The sequence below is a fragment of the Pelodiscus sinensis genome, chromosome 2, assembly GCF_052426305.1.
Source record: "Pelodiscus sinensis isolate ZL-2025 chromosome 2, ASM5242630v1, whole genome shotgun sequence".
NCBI classification, from domain to species: domain Eukaryota; kingdom Metazoa; phylum Chordata; order Testudines; family Trionychidae; genus Pelodiscus; species Pelodiscus sinensis.
Genome location: NC_143053.1, coordinates 44,699,571 through 44,715,739, shown reverse-complemented (window position 1 = coordinate 44,715,739; position 16,169 = coordinate 44,699,571). Strand labels below are relative to the sequence as shown.

Genomic DNA, 16,169 nt, shown 5'->3' with positions numbered 1-16,169 from the left:
TAGTTGATTAATCTAATTTTAACACCCCTAGTTCCTACTGGCATTACTGAAGTGACATGAATGTAAAGCAAGGGCATACAAAGTGAGGTGCATGCTAATTTGCACACCACATTGAGGTTATGTCTACACTGCGAAGCTTTTCCAGGATACCGGACGCATTCTTTCGCCATCCCAGTAATCCTACTTGTATGAGGAAGAAGGAGTGTGCTAAAAGAGGAGATTTTTCTGAAATTTGGCCCTGTGTAGACAGATCAAATTTTGGAAAAGCCTCTCCCCCTTTTTCCCCCCCCAAAAAGCAGAAAAGATATGCAAATTGCAGTTTGCAATTTGTGTATCTTTTTTCTGACTTTTCTTTGCAGTCTAGACACAGCCTGATTTAGAGCCATGCACTCCCTTTGCATCCAATCAGAGTGCTGCTATGGTTCGGTTGGCACACTCCACAAATTTTAGGTATGCAAGTGCAGTTAGCAAAACTACCCTATCCTGGGATACTGTCTTGGTTACAGCAATCTTGAGGCCCACTGAGATGAATGCAGCCCATTCACTAGTCTAGGCTCTCCATCGCTGATATTTGTCAATACTGAAAGCTATACAAAGGAATATCCATTAAGAAAAAAAGAAGGGCATGCTTCTTTATTCCTTTAAAATTCAGTGAATATGGAGAATAACTTGGAGGAACAGAAACTAGGGATGTCAATATGTAATTGAGTACACAATTAACTGATAAGCCTGGGCTTATTAGTTAATCCTATCAACTACACCAGTGTTTCTTAAACTTTTTAAGACCGAGGAACACCAAACAATATTTTTTTAATGAGGAACACCAAGGATATTTTGTTGAGGAAAAAAAAATTATGTGGAAGAGGGGGGGGAGTTATTGATCCCCCCACCCCGCAAAAAAAGGGTTGAGGGAAGTTATTGAGCCAAAAAAGGTTGCCTGCCCCTTTAAGGGTGGCCATTTTGAACTCTGTTGTTCTCTGTGGCACACCAGTATGCTGCAGAACAGAGTTTAAGAAACACTGGACTACACTCACTCCCCCCACCCGTTGCTGCCTCAGCCAGGGGGAAAGAGGATGTGGGAGCTGATATGCATGGGGAGCCAGCTTTTAAGCTGGCCATCCATGTATGCCAGCTCCGCCGAGCTGCCTCCCACAGAGACAGCAAGGAGTGGCAGGTGGGAGCTGGCTTAAAAGCTGGTTACCTGCAAGCACCAACTCCCATGGAACTGCCTGCCCCTCCCTGTGCTGCTGCCGCTGGTAGAGAGGCAGTGGTGCGGGGGCAGGTGGGAGTTGGTACACATGGGAAGTGGTTTTCAAGCTGGCTCCCTACACATATCAGCTCCCACGGAGCTGCTTGCACCCCCCACCCCACACACACCACCACCACTGGTGCCTGTTTATCAGCGGCATATGCTCATCAAGTAGTCGAGTAGTGACTCAACTAGTCATTCCCCTCCTTTTCTGTCTCTATCAGAGAGAGGCAGTAAGGGAGGGGGAGCAGGAGCCAGTGTTGGGGGGAGCTAGCTTAAAAGTCGGCTTCCCCCAGCACTTTGCATGAAGCAAAGCACAGCAGGGAAACGGCATGAGCAGGGACTGCAGCAGTCCCCATTCGCACCAGGTCCCAACTGCTGCGCCTCTGCCTTTGAAACGTAGCAAGAGCCCGGCAGGTGGCTCTTACTACATTTAAAAGGTAGAGGCACAGCCAGGATAACAAGTGCCTCACCTCCCCCTTATCGACTAATCAAAATTTAACATCCCCAATGTAAACATTTTAATAAAATATATGGTCTGTCTCTCCTACCTAGGGGTGATCTGCATATATGATAGCATTTTCAATTAAGCACCTGCTAAACCTGGTAGGGTTTAGAAGCCTTTTTTGAAAGATCCTGTAAACCTCAGGCTTCTATTTTCGAAAGAACCGCGTCTAGACTGCGGTTTCAATTTCAAAATAGCACTTTTTCAAAAGAGCACCATGATGTGATTATGCAAAGGAAGCGCGGGAAATTAAAATCCTAGCTTCATTTGCACTTTCAAAGTGCCTAATTTACATCCCTCTGCCAAAAGAAGAATGTAGTCTAGACGTACCCGTAGTGTTCCCCACTAGAGGAACAAGAGTTAAACATAAGTATCTGAAGCTGAAAAATGAAGTTCCCACATCTGACGAAGTGGGTCTTTGCCCACGAAAGCTTATGCTCCTACACTTCAGTTATCCTATAAGGTGCAACAGGACTCCTCGCCGCTTTTGCAGATTCAGACTAACACGGCTACCCCTCTGATACCTTTGGGTAATGTTATACCCAACAGAAATATACAAGACAACAACAAAGCTAAACCAGTTATTAGACAGCATCATAGGACAAACCAGCAGCTTTCCAGTTAATTAAAAAGTTAATTAAAAATCCAACAAGGCCTCACATGTTTAGCATGTGACTAGAATTCTTTAAACAGGATTCTAAAAAAAGCTTTCAAACGGATTGGTTTAAGCTGCTTTACTGCACTTGTATTTATCTGCAAGGAATTTCCAAATGTTCTGAATACAAGAAAAAGTTTCCTCAAGCTGATATCCTGCCATGTGATACAAGCAATTTTAACCTTATATCAAGGTGCCAGGACTGTAGATACATGTTTGACCACTAGCAAGCCGTCTACTAATGCAGGGTCAGCAACCTTTTCAAACCACAGAGTCAGGGGCAGATGACTATTTTGCGGGGCCCCAGGCAGCGTAACTCCGCGGGGTCCCCCCTTTGCCACGGCGCATGCGCGGTGGCGCCATGGCGCATGCGCAGGGCTTTTTTAAGTGTGGGGCCCAGGGCGGCCGCCCCGTTCGCCCTGCCCTATATCCGCCCCTGCACAGAGTCAAACTACAAAATTGAGAACAAGTGATCAACAAAAAGCCATATAAGGACGCCTGTTTGCATGATTGAAAATATACAACTTAATAGTATTGGTAACTGACATGATGATTAATAATAGTATAAATAAAACACTGTATTAACAGACTTTATTTTATGGGACTTCTGCTGCTATGGATGCAGTTTGTGGGGATGCGGTGTGGGATGTCCAGAAGGTAGGACAGGGCACTGGGGGTGGGAAATAGAGTATGTGGGGGGAGTCTGGGGGCCGGATTACCTTACGTGCACCTAGGCATCAGTGGCTTGACAAGGGGACAGGCCAAAATCGCCACAGTTAGATAGTGGCCTCCTCTCCCACCCATACTGCAGCAGGTGGGGGACTGCCACCAGTCCTTTCTGCAGCCAGATAGGAGCTGAACCATAGGGCCAGGGACGGGATGCTGTGGTCAGATGGGGGCCAGGCCCCAATTGGGGCCACGTTGGCCAGGCTTCATTTTAAATAAAGTAAAATATTATGTCCAACACAAAAGGTTTCAACATTGTCTTTATTTAAGGCAGGGGAGCCACTGACTGACCCGCAGAAAAATCAGTCGGGGAAAAACAAAACAAAAAACCCCACAACCACTCATGTGGCCCCCAACTGAAACACCTCACTCGCCTGGTGCTCCAGCTCCATGGCGGCGGTGGGAGGGGGAACAGGGAGGATTGAGGTTCGAGGCCTCAGGCTAGATTAACTCTTCTGGGGTTCCAGGGTTAGTGAATTCTGTGGGCTCCCCTGGGCTCTGGGATGGGGCCAAAAATGAGGGGGTTAGTGTGCGGGACAGGACTGCCAGTAAGTGGAATAGGGGTGCAAGATCTGGGCGGGAGGTGGAGTGCAGAAGGTGTCTGGACAGGGTGTGGACAGGAGCAAGGGAGGGTGCAGGAGCGTGTTGGGGGTAGGGTATCTAGCCAGGAGGAGGGGGCAGGAGCAAGGCCAGGAGGGAGGGTGCAGGAATTGGCAGCGGGTAGGATGTGGGGCCAAGAGGGAGAGTGCAGGAGTGTGCTGGGGGTAGGGTGTCTGGCCAGGGAGAGGTACAGGATCAGGGCGGGGATAGGTGCCTAGCCAGGGAGGGAGGATGCAGGAGCTGCTGGGGTTGGTGTCTGGCATGGGGTTGTGCAGGAGCAAGGGAGAGTGCAGGAGCAGAGTGGGGGTAAGTATCTGGCCAGGAGGAAGGGGTGCAGGAGTGTACTGGGGGTGCAGAGTCTTGGCAGGGCAGTGATTGAGCAGGCTGGAGGTGCAGAGTCTCGGCAGGGTGGTGAGTGAGGGGCCTGGGAGTGTGGGGTCTTAGCTTGGTGGGTGGGCTGGGGCACTTACTTGCTCTCTCACTGCTGGCATCCCTGGCAGGCCTTCTGCTGCTCCCACTGGCTAGTTTCAGGAAGTGTGTCCATGCTCTGCTGTTCCCCCAGCCCGGTGAAGGGAAGCAGCAGGGCGTGAAGCCATTTGTGGCTCTGGTTCTTCCCTGCCAGCCATATCCAGCGAGGAGCCTTGGGGCTTTCTCTCCCCATGCCCTCCCCCCAACAAGAAGCTGGTGCTGGCGTTCCAATTTTGCAGGGGGCCACGAGGCTGGAGCACCAGCACAGGCTCCCTCCTGCAGGGAGATCTAGGTGGGGGCTGAGCTTGAACAGCAAAAGAGCCATATCTGGCTCCCTACTGAGCCGTATCTGGCTCGTGAGCCATAGGTTGCTGACCTGTTTTAATGATTTTTTCACATTCAAACAGACCTGCTCTTTGACACATTACCTGTTCTTGAAAGGAGTGTTTCATCTGGAAGACTCGCCTGACGAATTTTTGAAAAAATAATATTGTGCTAAGAATAAAAGTTAAGGTAAGGTTAACACTAAACCTCAAGGTAAAATGTAGAGAGTTTGGTTTGGTGGTTTTGGAAGACATAGGCTACAGTCTCAAAAAATCTGTGGGACAGCAGGAAATTGAAGCTGGGTCACCCAAGTCCCAGATTAGTACCTTAAATGCCTAGATCATGCTTTTTCTTAGTGTGAAAGTAGTAATGATATGCAGGCTTCTTCCACATGAAAGATAGTGCTGCACTTTACTCAAAACAAACAAAACAAAACTTCTTATAGACAGGCACAAAGAGAGATAATGAAATGTTATATTAACAACATCAAGTATTCAAGAGTCAGGAAATCCTAAAAAGAATTAAACTTTTTTTTTTAAATTAGCTTGACCACACTGTTGATTCTATATACACCCATTAATGACTGCTTACAACAGATGAAAGTTCTTATCAGAAAGGTGAGAATAGAAGTTACTACTTGCATGCGTGCATAATAGGTACTTATATTGTACATTTAGACTGTGGCAGAAACCAACACTTTTAACATTTCCTGAGTTCGATGTTTGATTTTACAAACTTTACACTAAAACAGCCATAGGTGTTTTACCTTTACTTTGCATAACTGTTGGGCTTTTGCTGTTTCTTTTTACTCCCTACCCAATATAACAAGAAGTGGGGGAGAAGAGATGACACTGTAAGTACCTTATGCAACATTATTGGGGAGAAAATACAAAACATTTTTTTTATCCAACTGAAGGGTAACCATCATTCTCATGTTTATAGTATAATATGACTCTCAGAGAAGTGAAGCAACTTGTCTATGGCCACACACGTCTATATCAGCAACAGCAATACAAATATTGGTTATACAGCGTCACTATACACGGTCCTATCCACTCAGTTAAATTAGACGACTATACTGTAATATTTCAAATTACAGAATCAAGTGAACAGTAGCAACTTTATAACACTGTTTAAAAAGTAATTTTAAAATGTTGACTTCATCACTCATATGTTAGTCTCTATTTGCACTCTATGCACAATTTTGGAAGAAATCAGTTCCATTACAATTGTCCCACTACTAAGGATGTTAAATTGCATTTAATCAGCTAATCAGTAACTCGACTAGTTACTTTCATCCCTACTCATTGCTGGTTACAACAGTTCCATGCTGTTGTTTGCCTACAGGTAACTAATTTTATGTCCAAATGTTAACTAGAAAAGATGATGGAAATATCATGGATGTGTCAATGAATGAATCCAGACCATCTGCCATAGGAGCCATGCCTTCAGGTGGCTGGAGAACATGCAAAAAGGCTGACAGAGACCCACCTCCATTGAATGGTATTTAGAGAGGGAAAATGTATGATATTTTACTACAGAGGACATGCAAAGAACAGCCGAGGATAGACAGAGAAGGTGAAGATTTATTCGTGTTCTGTTGTCTAACAGTGCTGGAATGGTTGAGATTCTGTATAGACAAAACCTTAGCAGTGGTTTCATTTTTAGTCTGATCTTCACCTTCAGAATAGTGGAAGTGTCAAAACTGTCTTCCCTAATTTTGCTGGAGTTCTCTATGGAGGTCCAGAAGAAGCAAATTCTCAGTCCTAAAGGGCTCATCCAGACTACACTGAAGTTTCAAAAGAGGATATGCAAATTCCATGGGAATTTGCATATCTTCTTCCGATCTCACTTTCGCAAGTGGAGCTTCGAAAGTGAAAGTAGTCAGGACGCGGTTTTTTCGGGAACCTCCCCCCTGCTTTTTTTCCCCCCGAAAAGCTGCGTAAACCTCATTTTTTTGGTTTCAAAAGTGAGATCAGAAGAAGAGATTCAAATTCCCACAGAATTTGCATATCCTCTTTTGAAACTTCAGCGTAGTCTAGATGAGCCCTAAGTGAAGGGGCAAGAGTGTTGAATATTTAATCAAAGACCTATTCTTCAGGAGTATAACAAACAGGTTTTATAAGGGGCAAAAACCCACCACTAGGAGTTCTAAGCAGTCAGAATAAAAAGACTTCTTTCTAATCGCATTTCTTCCTTGGTAACGGAGTTCATAATCCTATCAATTCTCAAGGTGTCCAGAAAGAGTTTTCTCAAAAAAAAGAGGGTAGACAAGTACTAGTTTTTTACATTATACAAATCAACACATTTTATTTCCTCAAATATACACACTTCTTCCCCAGACTGAAGCTAAAAAACCAAAACAAAACAAACAGCTTTCAGTCCTTTTTTTTAAAAAAAAAAAAACACACACTACATTGAAATAAAAAGAAAAAGGCAAAACCCATTTACAACTGTTTGCAGGGTATTTTGAAGGTCCCATTTCTACCACAAAACAGAATAGTGTTGTAACTGCGTCTTCTAACACTGGTGTTTTAAGTTCAGAAAGAATCATAGAATGTTTAAACAAACTTTTACAACACTGTGTTCCCAATATCTTGACATAAAAAGCCAGAACCAACTGTGTTGTGAAGACATTGAATATAAATCCAATGTGACTGCTTGTTCTGTTTCTTTCCATTTATCAAACCTAAATTTGTTTTCATTCTGTTACTGCATGCACTCTCTTAAAAATAATAAAAAGTGTTTACCTTTTATGGGGTGCAATTTATCTTATTAAAATTTATTTTTCCAGGTGCCAACCTGGTCTCCACTGGTATATGCAAGTCACTTGCACAGAGCAAGAAACAAACACCTTCAAAAGTAAGTTTGTGACTTTTAATTTCACCATCCTTTCTGCTTCCGCTATTGGAAGCTATGCTTTTCACCCAAGTCAGATTTTCATATTAGCTCAAGTGACTCAGCAGACAGTCTCACTTATAAAATAACTCAGGCAGTTAGGAACTTTTGTCTCTTTAATTTATACCCTAAAATCCCTGTTTTAGGAACTGATCTGTTTTTTTCAGACCTACAAACTCCCTCTCCCTTCTCTGCACCCACCCTCTACCCCAAGTACACAAAGAGGTCCATTAGCCAAACACCACAAAGATACAAAGTTCAAGTTTGTGTCCCCTCAACCCAACAGTAGGAGCTTGCACTTGATTTAAAAAAAAAAAAAAAAAGTTATGCCACAGTGTTCCATGCTCTGGAATACTTCTCAGTCAAGTCATTTGCAGCTTGCACATTAAAACAGATTCAGTAAAGATCTAGTTATTATTTATTCTGCACTGTAAGTGTGATTGTCCCTTCAAGGGCAAATCACATAAGAGGTCCTTGCTCCAAAAAGATTATACAACAACAAAGAAGAGGGAAGAGAAGCGGAGAATTGAAGCTATAATATTGGGTGGTATATTTGTAAACATCCTGCTGGTTCATTTTTAATAGAAATATTTAAATACAGTAAAACTCCAATAGTCCAGCATCCAATTGTATGGCACTCCTGATAGTCCGGCATCAAAATGGCAATAGCCTAGTGAGTGAGCTTTGGCAAAAAACGAGTCACAAGGCAACAGAGGCAGCAGCTGAACCGAGCGAAAAGGGTAAAAAAGGGTTAAAAAAACTAAAACATCACAGTATACTGTATACAGTATGTACAATAAAAAGGGTTAAGAACACTTTATATACAGTATATAATGTATACAGTATATATATATATATATATATATATATATATATATATAAAACGAGCTTATAGTACCTCCTGATAGTCCGGCATATCCGATAATCCGGCACCGGCTAGGTCCCAAAGGTTCCGGATTATCGGAAGTCTCCTGTATATTGTTCTTGGGGATAATATCAGGAGAGAGAGGACTTGGAGGTCAGCCATGGAATGCTACATGTCAAGTTTTAAAACTATAACCATTAACCATGATTAATGTAGTACAGGTCGCACCTCTGAAAACTGGCACTCTCTGGTCTGGCAACATCTGGACTACAGATGCTTTTGGACGCCTAATGACAGGAGGGCTAGCTGGGGCCAGGAACAACAAGGTTGGCAGCCTAGCTTGGGGCCCCCCAGAGACCGTGGGGCCAGGGCCAAAACCCCACAGCAACCCCCCAGGAGCATGGGGCCTGGGCCACCTGGCAGCCCATGACAAGCAGGGCTGCAGCCTCATGGCAGGAGCCAGAATCTGGGCCACCCAGGGACACATCAGCAACTGGGCAAGCAGTCCAGCCAGTTGACGGGGGAAGGTCAAGGCCTGCGATAGCCATAGCCTGCTGGAAGCAGGTGGTGGGCTTGAGGGTCAGTGGCTGAGGACCTCCCCTGGTCTGGCTAATTCTCTCATTCAGGACCGCTAAGGTCCCAGTGGTGCTGAACCAGGGAGGTCCAATTTGTAGTCAGTTCTGAAAAGAAAGGCTGCATGTAGTTACTGCCAATACACTACAGCAGAGATGGCCAATGGAGGACAATTAATGCAGACTCCAGGGTTCACTGGATTAGACAAATGGGAGAAATACCTGCCACCCATATAGTCATTCACATGCACTGAGACCATGATTTCCAGAAGTGCGTCCCCAAAGTGCGTCATAATGACTTCAATGATTAAGTGTAGGGTGCCAAGCACTTTTGAAACCAGGCTACTTACTTAGTACCTAACTGTGAAAGTCTTAACCTAAATTCTCCACTGCTCTAGGCATCTGCCTATTCTTTCATATGATCTGTACCCAGTGACAGTGGTAATTCCCCTTCCCAATGCAACATATATTACTCCCATTATGGAAATAATATAAATATACCAGGAGAAGACATGATATGACACTAATTAAGATTTACATTCTGGAACTAGGGGTATGTCTACACTTGCACCCTATTTCGAAATAGAGATGCAAATGTAGGCATTTGAAATAGTAAGTGAAGCCAGGATTTAAATATCCCACGCTTCATTAGCATAATCATGTCCGGGCGCCATTTTGAAATCACGCTATTTCAAAATAAAACACCCAGTGTAACTGCTTTATTTCGAGAGAAAACCTCTCTCTCGAAATAACTGTTATTTCTCATACAATGAGGTTTACCAGTTATTTCGAGAGAGGGGTTTTCTCTCGAAATAACGCCGTTAAACAGGCGTTTTATTTTGAAATAGCGTGATTTCAAAATAGCGCCAGGACACAATTATACTAATGAAGCATGGGATATTTAAATTCTGGCTTCATTTACTATTTCGAATGCCTACATTTACATCCCTATTTCAAAATAGGGTGCAAGTGTAGACATAAATTAAATACTTTCCAAATCAATAAATATTTTCCTTTCTTCTCCCACCGCTTTTAACTGATAGCAAGGTGGGTTGTGGATTTAAGCAACATCCTAATTAACTGCATGAAATTATAAACTAAAGACATGAAATAAAAATTTGAGCTGTCTTTAATTGTATTAACATCTCTTTCTATCACTAGCAGTCTAATTTCTTCCTCAGACAACGACAATCAAATTAATACAATTGCCATTCAACCTTGTAATAGTTACTAACTTGTAGGGAAAATGGAAGGAAGGTTTTACTGGCACACATCATGCTGTTTAGTCTTGGTATTCTCAGGTGCAGAAAGTAAAATATCTGTATGTCAGTCTGTTCTCCATCAATAATATTTAACATAAGTTTAACTACTTTAAATTAATTTCCAACGTCTCTCCAACAATCTTAGTATTTTTAAGAAACTTACATTTTTTTGCAGTGTGGGCATTTTGCCAAAGTGTTAAATCTCAGTTCCATCCACTGTAAGAGAGAAAAGGAAAAAGTTTTAAAAAAAAACCTCTAGCCTGAGAATATGTTTATTTTACTTCATGTTAAATGTCACTGGGGATCACTGTGAAAACATTTTGCTTCTCATGCTTTAATTGGACTTATTTCTTGCTTTATTCCGTAAATGGGATGCCCTTTTGCCAGCAACAATGTTGCACTCCTTGGATAGGGATATCCATGTTAGATAATTTCCCATGACTTGCCTAACCGCTACGAGCTTGTTTGACGTAGCATGGGCTCTTTTTACAACAGCAGCAAATGCAACGCAATAAAATTAAACAGGTCATTTCTCTCAATTCAGCACCCTCTGATCCAGAACAAGTGTATTTTCCTTTGGAACATCCCTCTGTCCAAAACATTATTTACATTGGTTCTAATGAAGCTTTCCCACCCGCATCCCTCATTTTTACCTTTAACTAATTCTTGATGATCAGCTTTCATATTTTTTCATGCAGTGATCCAGTAAAGGGAAAGAAACAGAACCGATTCATTTTGAGAAGAGAGAAAAAGTACTACTCCAGCACTTGACCTAACAGAGACCATTTTTAAAAAAGTTTTATTCTACCAAGGGAAACATACAGTACAGTCAGAATGCTCCACAGAAAAAATAAAAGCTCATTTGTTATGCAGCCCTTACAAAGGTAACAATCTTGATATAGCTGTATCTACAGGCTGGACCTCCCTGGTCTAGCACTCTCATGGCCTGAGCTGTCCCGGACGAGGGGAGGTCAGTGCTTCCCTGCTGGCTGTCCCCACTGCCAGGCTCTTTTCCCAGGCTCCTCTGGCGTCCCTGACCCTGGCACTGGTTCCCCTAACACTGGCCCAGCACAACTCCCCACCCTGCCTGCCCACTGCCGCAGGGTCTCCCGGGGTTCCAGTGGGGACTGCTTGGCCACTGCTGGCTCCACTGCTGCAGGGTGCTCCCTGTGGGTCCCAGCTGGGGCTACCTGGCACTGCCAGCCCTGCTTCTGTCAGGGGTTCCCCAGTCACGAGGTCCAGCTGCCCAGCCACTAAGGCTGGCGTCGCTGCTACTGGGGATTCTGGCTGCTCACCTCCACCAGTCCTGCTCCAGCTGTGGGGTTCCCTGGCAGAGTCTCCCCAATTACCCTGTTGCAGCCAGGGGTTCCCCTGCTGGAGCTGAGACTCCCTAGTCACCTGGCCCTGCTAATGCCAGGGGCCTCTCCAGCTGCTGCCTGGCCCTGCTAATGCCAGGGATTCCCTGGGTAAGGCGGGGGCTACCCAACTGATGCCCACCCCTTTCTCCCACCTCCTCCAGGGCTCTTTGGTCTTGCAACATCTATTGCCCTGCCGGCTTTTTTTATTTTTCTTGCCAGCCACAAACAGGGGAACAGGGTGGGGAAAGAGATTGGAGGGGCGTCCGGTTGCTGAGTGTGTCGTAGGGTTGCCAGGTGTCCGGTATTTACCAGACAGGAGGTGAAAATACCAGACTGTCCCGGTCAATACTGGACACCTGGCAACCTTATGTAGAACCTGAGTCCCAACAGGCTGGATTCAGTCCTGGTCTCACAAGATCCCTTCCAGTTCTAATATTCTATTATTCTATTCTATGATTCTATGAACATTAATTAATAATCTTATAAAATATTACCTAGAAAGCATATAAATATGTTCTTTCACTAAGAGATTAGAGTGACTGAACATAAATATGGTCAATTTTTGTCCTTTAAAATGTTTAAATTAATCTAATCTACTCCATTTTAAACTGGGGAAAACAAATTTTCAACACAGGTCAGATAAGCACAGGTTGAGCAAATTTTTACTGTAAACCCCCCCAATCACTGCAGTTCTTAGAATAATTTGTTAAGAGCTGAGAATACATACACTATATGAGCCAAAAATAAGGATGGTATCCTACACATATTTATACAAGTGAGTAGTTCCATCAAGCTCAATGGAACCACTCCTGTTTAACCATTTCCTCTATCAGATCCCAAAAGACACAACGAAAAAAACAGAAAACACTGGAAAGCTATAGACAAGAGAAATTATTAACTTTGAAAATTTCAATTATTAATATTTGCACATAAAAGATAGGAATGAGTACTATCCCCTGTTGGTATGTAGGCAATTTCTTAGAAGTTAAAGATACATGGCAAAAAATGTCATAGCTAATTTTACCAATTTGTAATTAACTACCAAAAGACCCTCCCATTACCAAGTGAAGCAATTTCCAATTACTGCAGACAATCTTTGTGAGAGAATGTATTTGGTATTATCTCACATGAGAAAATACTGACAAACTAGATAAGGAGTTCTACAGCACTTCTTAACTCAGCAATATTGTAGTATCTGTGGCATTAATTATTTTCATCTTAGCTGGCTATAGCTATTTAGGTGGACCTGATTAATTTGCTCCTTGGATTGTCAGAAATTGGCAGTGACAAGGAAGGAGAAACAGATTTGTTTAAGGCTGTGTCTACACTGGGAATTGAACAACAAAAATGTGTTATTCAGACGTGCTAAAAAAAAAAACCCTGAAAGACAAAAGTTTTGTTGTGTGAAGTGTCAGTGTGAACTTCACACTGTCAAGCAGGAGTACTCTCCTACTAACAATGAAAACACTGCTCACAGGTGTGGAAATATTTTGTTGGCAAAACAGCCAAAAAATGGCAGCTACACTACCCGGCTTTTAGTGACACAGCTGTATTGCTAAAAGATGTGCAGTTTAGACAGTGCCTATCATCATTAAACAACAGTCTTTGTGATAGATCAAGCCAAAGTACAAACAGACCACTGATGGAATTCCATCAAGTAGGCCTTAACAGCATCTGGCATTGGGGCAGAAATCAGGAAAAGAATAGGTTGTAAAGAAGAGCTTCTCAGAGCTCCTACAGGACTGTAGAGGACTCATGGCAGGGTGAAGAATACAACAGACCCGATGATGATTGTGGATAAAATAAGAACACTTGGTACCCCATTTCAATCTTTATCTATTGTGGAAGAGGGGGTTTAAAACAAAAACCTGCACTTTCAATTTATTCAAATACTTGCCAGTTTCCTTCAGAGACCAGAAATATAAGGGCCAAATATGACCCAGGAAATGCTGTTTCAAGGAGTTTTTCTATGTGGAATCCAAAGTGGAAATGCAAAGATTCTCATAAGGTTTCTAGCTTAATTTTACAGATTGGAAGGCCTGAGGCTTGTTGTCATTAGGGCACACTGTGAAACTTGTCCATTTGCCAAACACTTTCTTCAAAAATGACAACTATGAATGGCCAGTACAATCTTCCCTTAGGAAATACTCTAATGAGAACAACCCTGTTCAGGAAATGGTAAAATTAATGAAGAATGATGCTTCCTTTGCATGAAATAATGTTTTCCTTGACTTTGTATGTATAGCCTACAAGCTACCGTGACGGTGTAAAAATGTTAACAACATTGCCTTTGTGTTTAAAAAAAGTTCTTGCTACTTCATTTTTCATTTTCTCCCCCACATTATCTTTTTCATTTAGCAACTAAAGTGTCATAAAGCCACCTCCTAGTAAACAGGATTAAAGTTTTACATCAGACTGAAAACAAAACCTTAATATCCTAAGCATATGATGAGAACAAAGATCTGTCTGATAGTTCAGCTACTCCATTTCAGCTAGAAATAAGAGAAGAAAACAATATACATTTCTGAATCTTAGTCGAGGTTGTATGAAGTGAAAAACTGCAGAAAAATCATGAGTTTTTCAGTCAATGGTGCTCAGAAAAGTACTTCACCTATTGCAAACAGGGTGGATAACAGATTTTTTTTTAAATAAAAAGTAATCAGATTTAATTTGATTTTTTATTTTTTTAAAGTCCGTAAAATACTAAATTTCTCATTTTAAAATAACGATTACAATCAAATCTTATCGTAAACATACTATACCTAAACTTAGTCTCATAAAAATGAATTAATGCCTTTAGTCTGTCCAGCCTAACAACCAGCTCTTGCTTCTTGAAAGTTCTGGACTTTCCATTTCTGTTAGTCTGCTGAGACACATGCAAAGAGAAACACAGGCTATATAGGATTGTTTTTGTTCTGTGCTTACATAGTGGTGAACCTTGGCCAAACATGGCAGAGTTAGTTAAGAACTGTCTAAAGACAGAAGGATGGCGGCAGCACAGAAAGGAACATTTGAGTGGATTGGAAAGGAAAAAAAGGGAAGACATTATTCAACACACAAACAGCTTCCTATATTCCCCTACACTTTAGCCATTAACAGAATGGCCATCAGGGCACCTGTGCTTCTTTCAATAGGCTGTTTTTGCGCAAAAAACCCGTTTCCTGTCCACAAACACCTGTGCTCTTGCACAAAAAGGAGCTCTTGCACAAAGAGGAATACCTATACTGCAAAAACCTCTCTGTTCTGTTTATTTACAGTAAATTTTCTTGTACAAAAACACGCTTGAAGTGTGGACGCTCCATGAGTTTTTGCGCAAAAACTCTGCAGTGTAAACATAGTCCATGACAGGAAGTTATTCCTAATGCTAACCTAAACCTCCCTTGCTGCAATTTAAGCCCATTGCTTCTTGTACTAGCATAAGAGGCTAAGGAGAACAATTTTTCGTCCTCTACCTTTTAGATACTTGAAAACAACTATCATGTCCCCTCTCAGTCTTCTCTTTTCTAAATTAAAAACGTCCAATTCTTTCAGTCTTCTCATGTAGCTCAAGTTTTCTAGGCCTTTAATCATTTTTGTTTCTCTTCTCTAGACCTTCTCCAATTTTTCACATCTATTTTGAAATATGGTGCCCAGAACTAGACAATACTCCAACTGCGGCCTAATCAGCGTTGAATAGAGTGGAAGAATTACTTCTTGTATCTTGCACACCACACTCCTGTTAATGCATCCCAGAAGCATGTTAGGTTTTTTTTACAAAACTGTCACACTGTTGAATCATATTTAGCTTGTGGTCCACTATGACCTCTGCATCCCTTTCAGAAGTACTCCTTCCTAAACAATCACTTCCCATTCGGTATGTGTGAAACTGACAGTTCCTCCCTAAGTGGAAAACTTTGCATTTGTCCTTATTAAACTTCATCCTATTCACCTTAGACCAGTTTGTCCAGATCATTTTGAATTATGATCCTATCTTTCAAAGCACTTGCAACCCCTCCCAGTTTGGTATCATCTGCAAATTTAATAATCGTACTCTCTGTGCCATCATCTATATCATTGATGAAGATATTGAATAGAACTGGTCCCAAAACAAACCCTTGCGGAACCCCACTTGTTATGCCCTTCAAGCATGATTGTGAACCGTTAATAACTAATCTCTGAGAATGGTTATCCAGCCATTATCCAGCCATGGTTATGTTTATGTAGGACTGTGAAGATATTGTCTAAGGATTATAACAATAACAATACTGTGATTATTTTATAACTGCATAGTTTTGCTTATATAGAAATGGATCCAAAAAGCATTATCTGTGTTACAGAATCAAGTTATGATCATTTACTAGGCTGTACTTTTTTGTATCCTGCCAGTGCTCTTCAAGGATTCCATAAGAGTCACAGAGTTAAAACTATCTATGTAGGCAAAACAACGCATGTTATGAGGTGATCTTGCTAAAATGTGTACCGTAGATGGGCCCTTTACAAGAATTTGATTGTGAAGTTTGGAGATTTTTTTAAAAGCAATATCCTATTATTTAAGAAATACTGTTGTTTCTGTAATAACAAGGAAGCAGTTAGAGTTCAGGTTGTGCATACAAACTGATATATACTAATTTCTAAATGCTTAACCAAGAAACCTTAACACTGGAATTTTTTTTTTTTTTTTGAGGGGGAAAGTGAAGTTTGCATGATT

At 42.0% G+C, this 16,169-nt stretch overlaps 1 protein-coding gene and 1 long non-coding RNA gene across 7 annotated transcripts in view; one reads left to right on the top strand and one right to left on the bottom strand.

Moving 5' to 3' along the window:
- PIP4P2 (phosphatidylinositol-4,5-bisphosphate 4-phosphatase 2) overlaps positions 1–16,169 on the bottom strand; it is a 56,987-nt gene that overhangs the window by 10,913 nt on the left and 29,905 nt on the right. For both annotated transcript variants that reach the window (XM_075920407.2, XM_075920406.2), the window contains exon 5: positions 10,288–10,340. In XM_075920407.2, the coding sequence (XP_075776522.1) occupies positions 10,288–10,340 (53 nt within the window). The remainder of the gene's footprint in view (positions 1–10,287; positions 10,341–16,169) is intronic.
- LOC112545134 (uncharacterized) overlaps positions 1–16,169 on the top strand; it is a 70,614-nt gene that overhangs the window by 43,474 nt on the left and 10,971 nt on the right. For all 5 annotated transcript variants that reach the window (XR_016348701.1, XR_012901324.2, XR_016348702.1 and 2 more), the window contains 3 exons: positions 4,611–4,716; positions 7,322–7,389; positions 10,823–11,008. This is a non-coding gene — a long non-coding RNA (uncharacterized LOC112545134). The remainder of the gene's footprint in view (positions 1–4,610; positions 4,717–7,321; positions 7,390–10,822; positions 11,009–16,169) is intronic.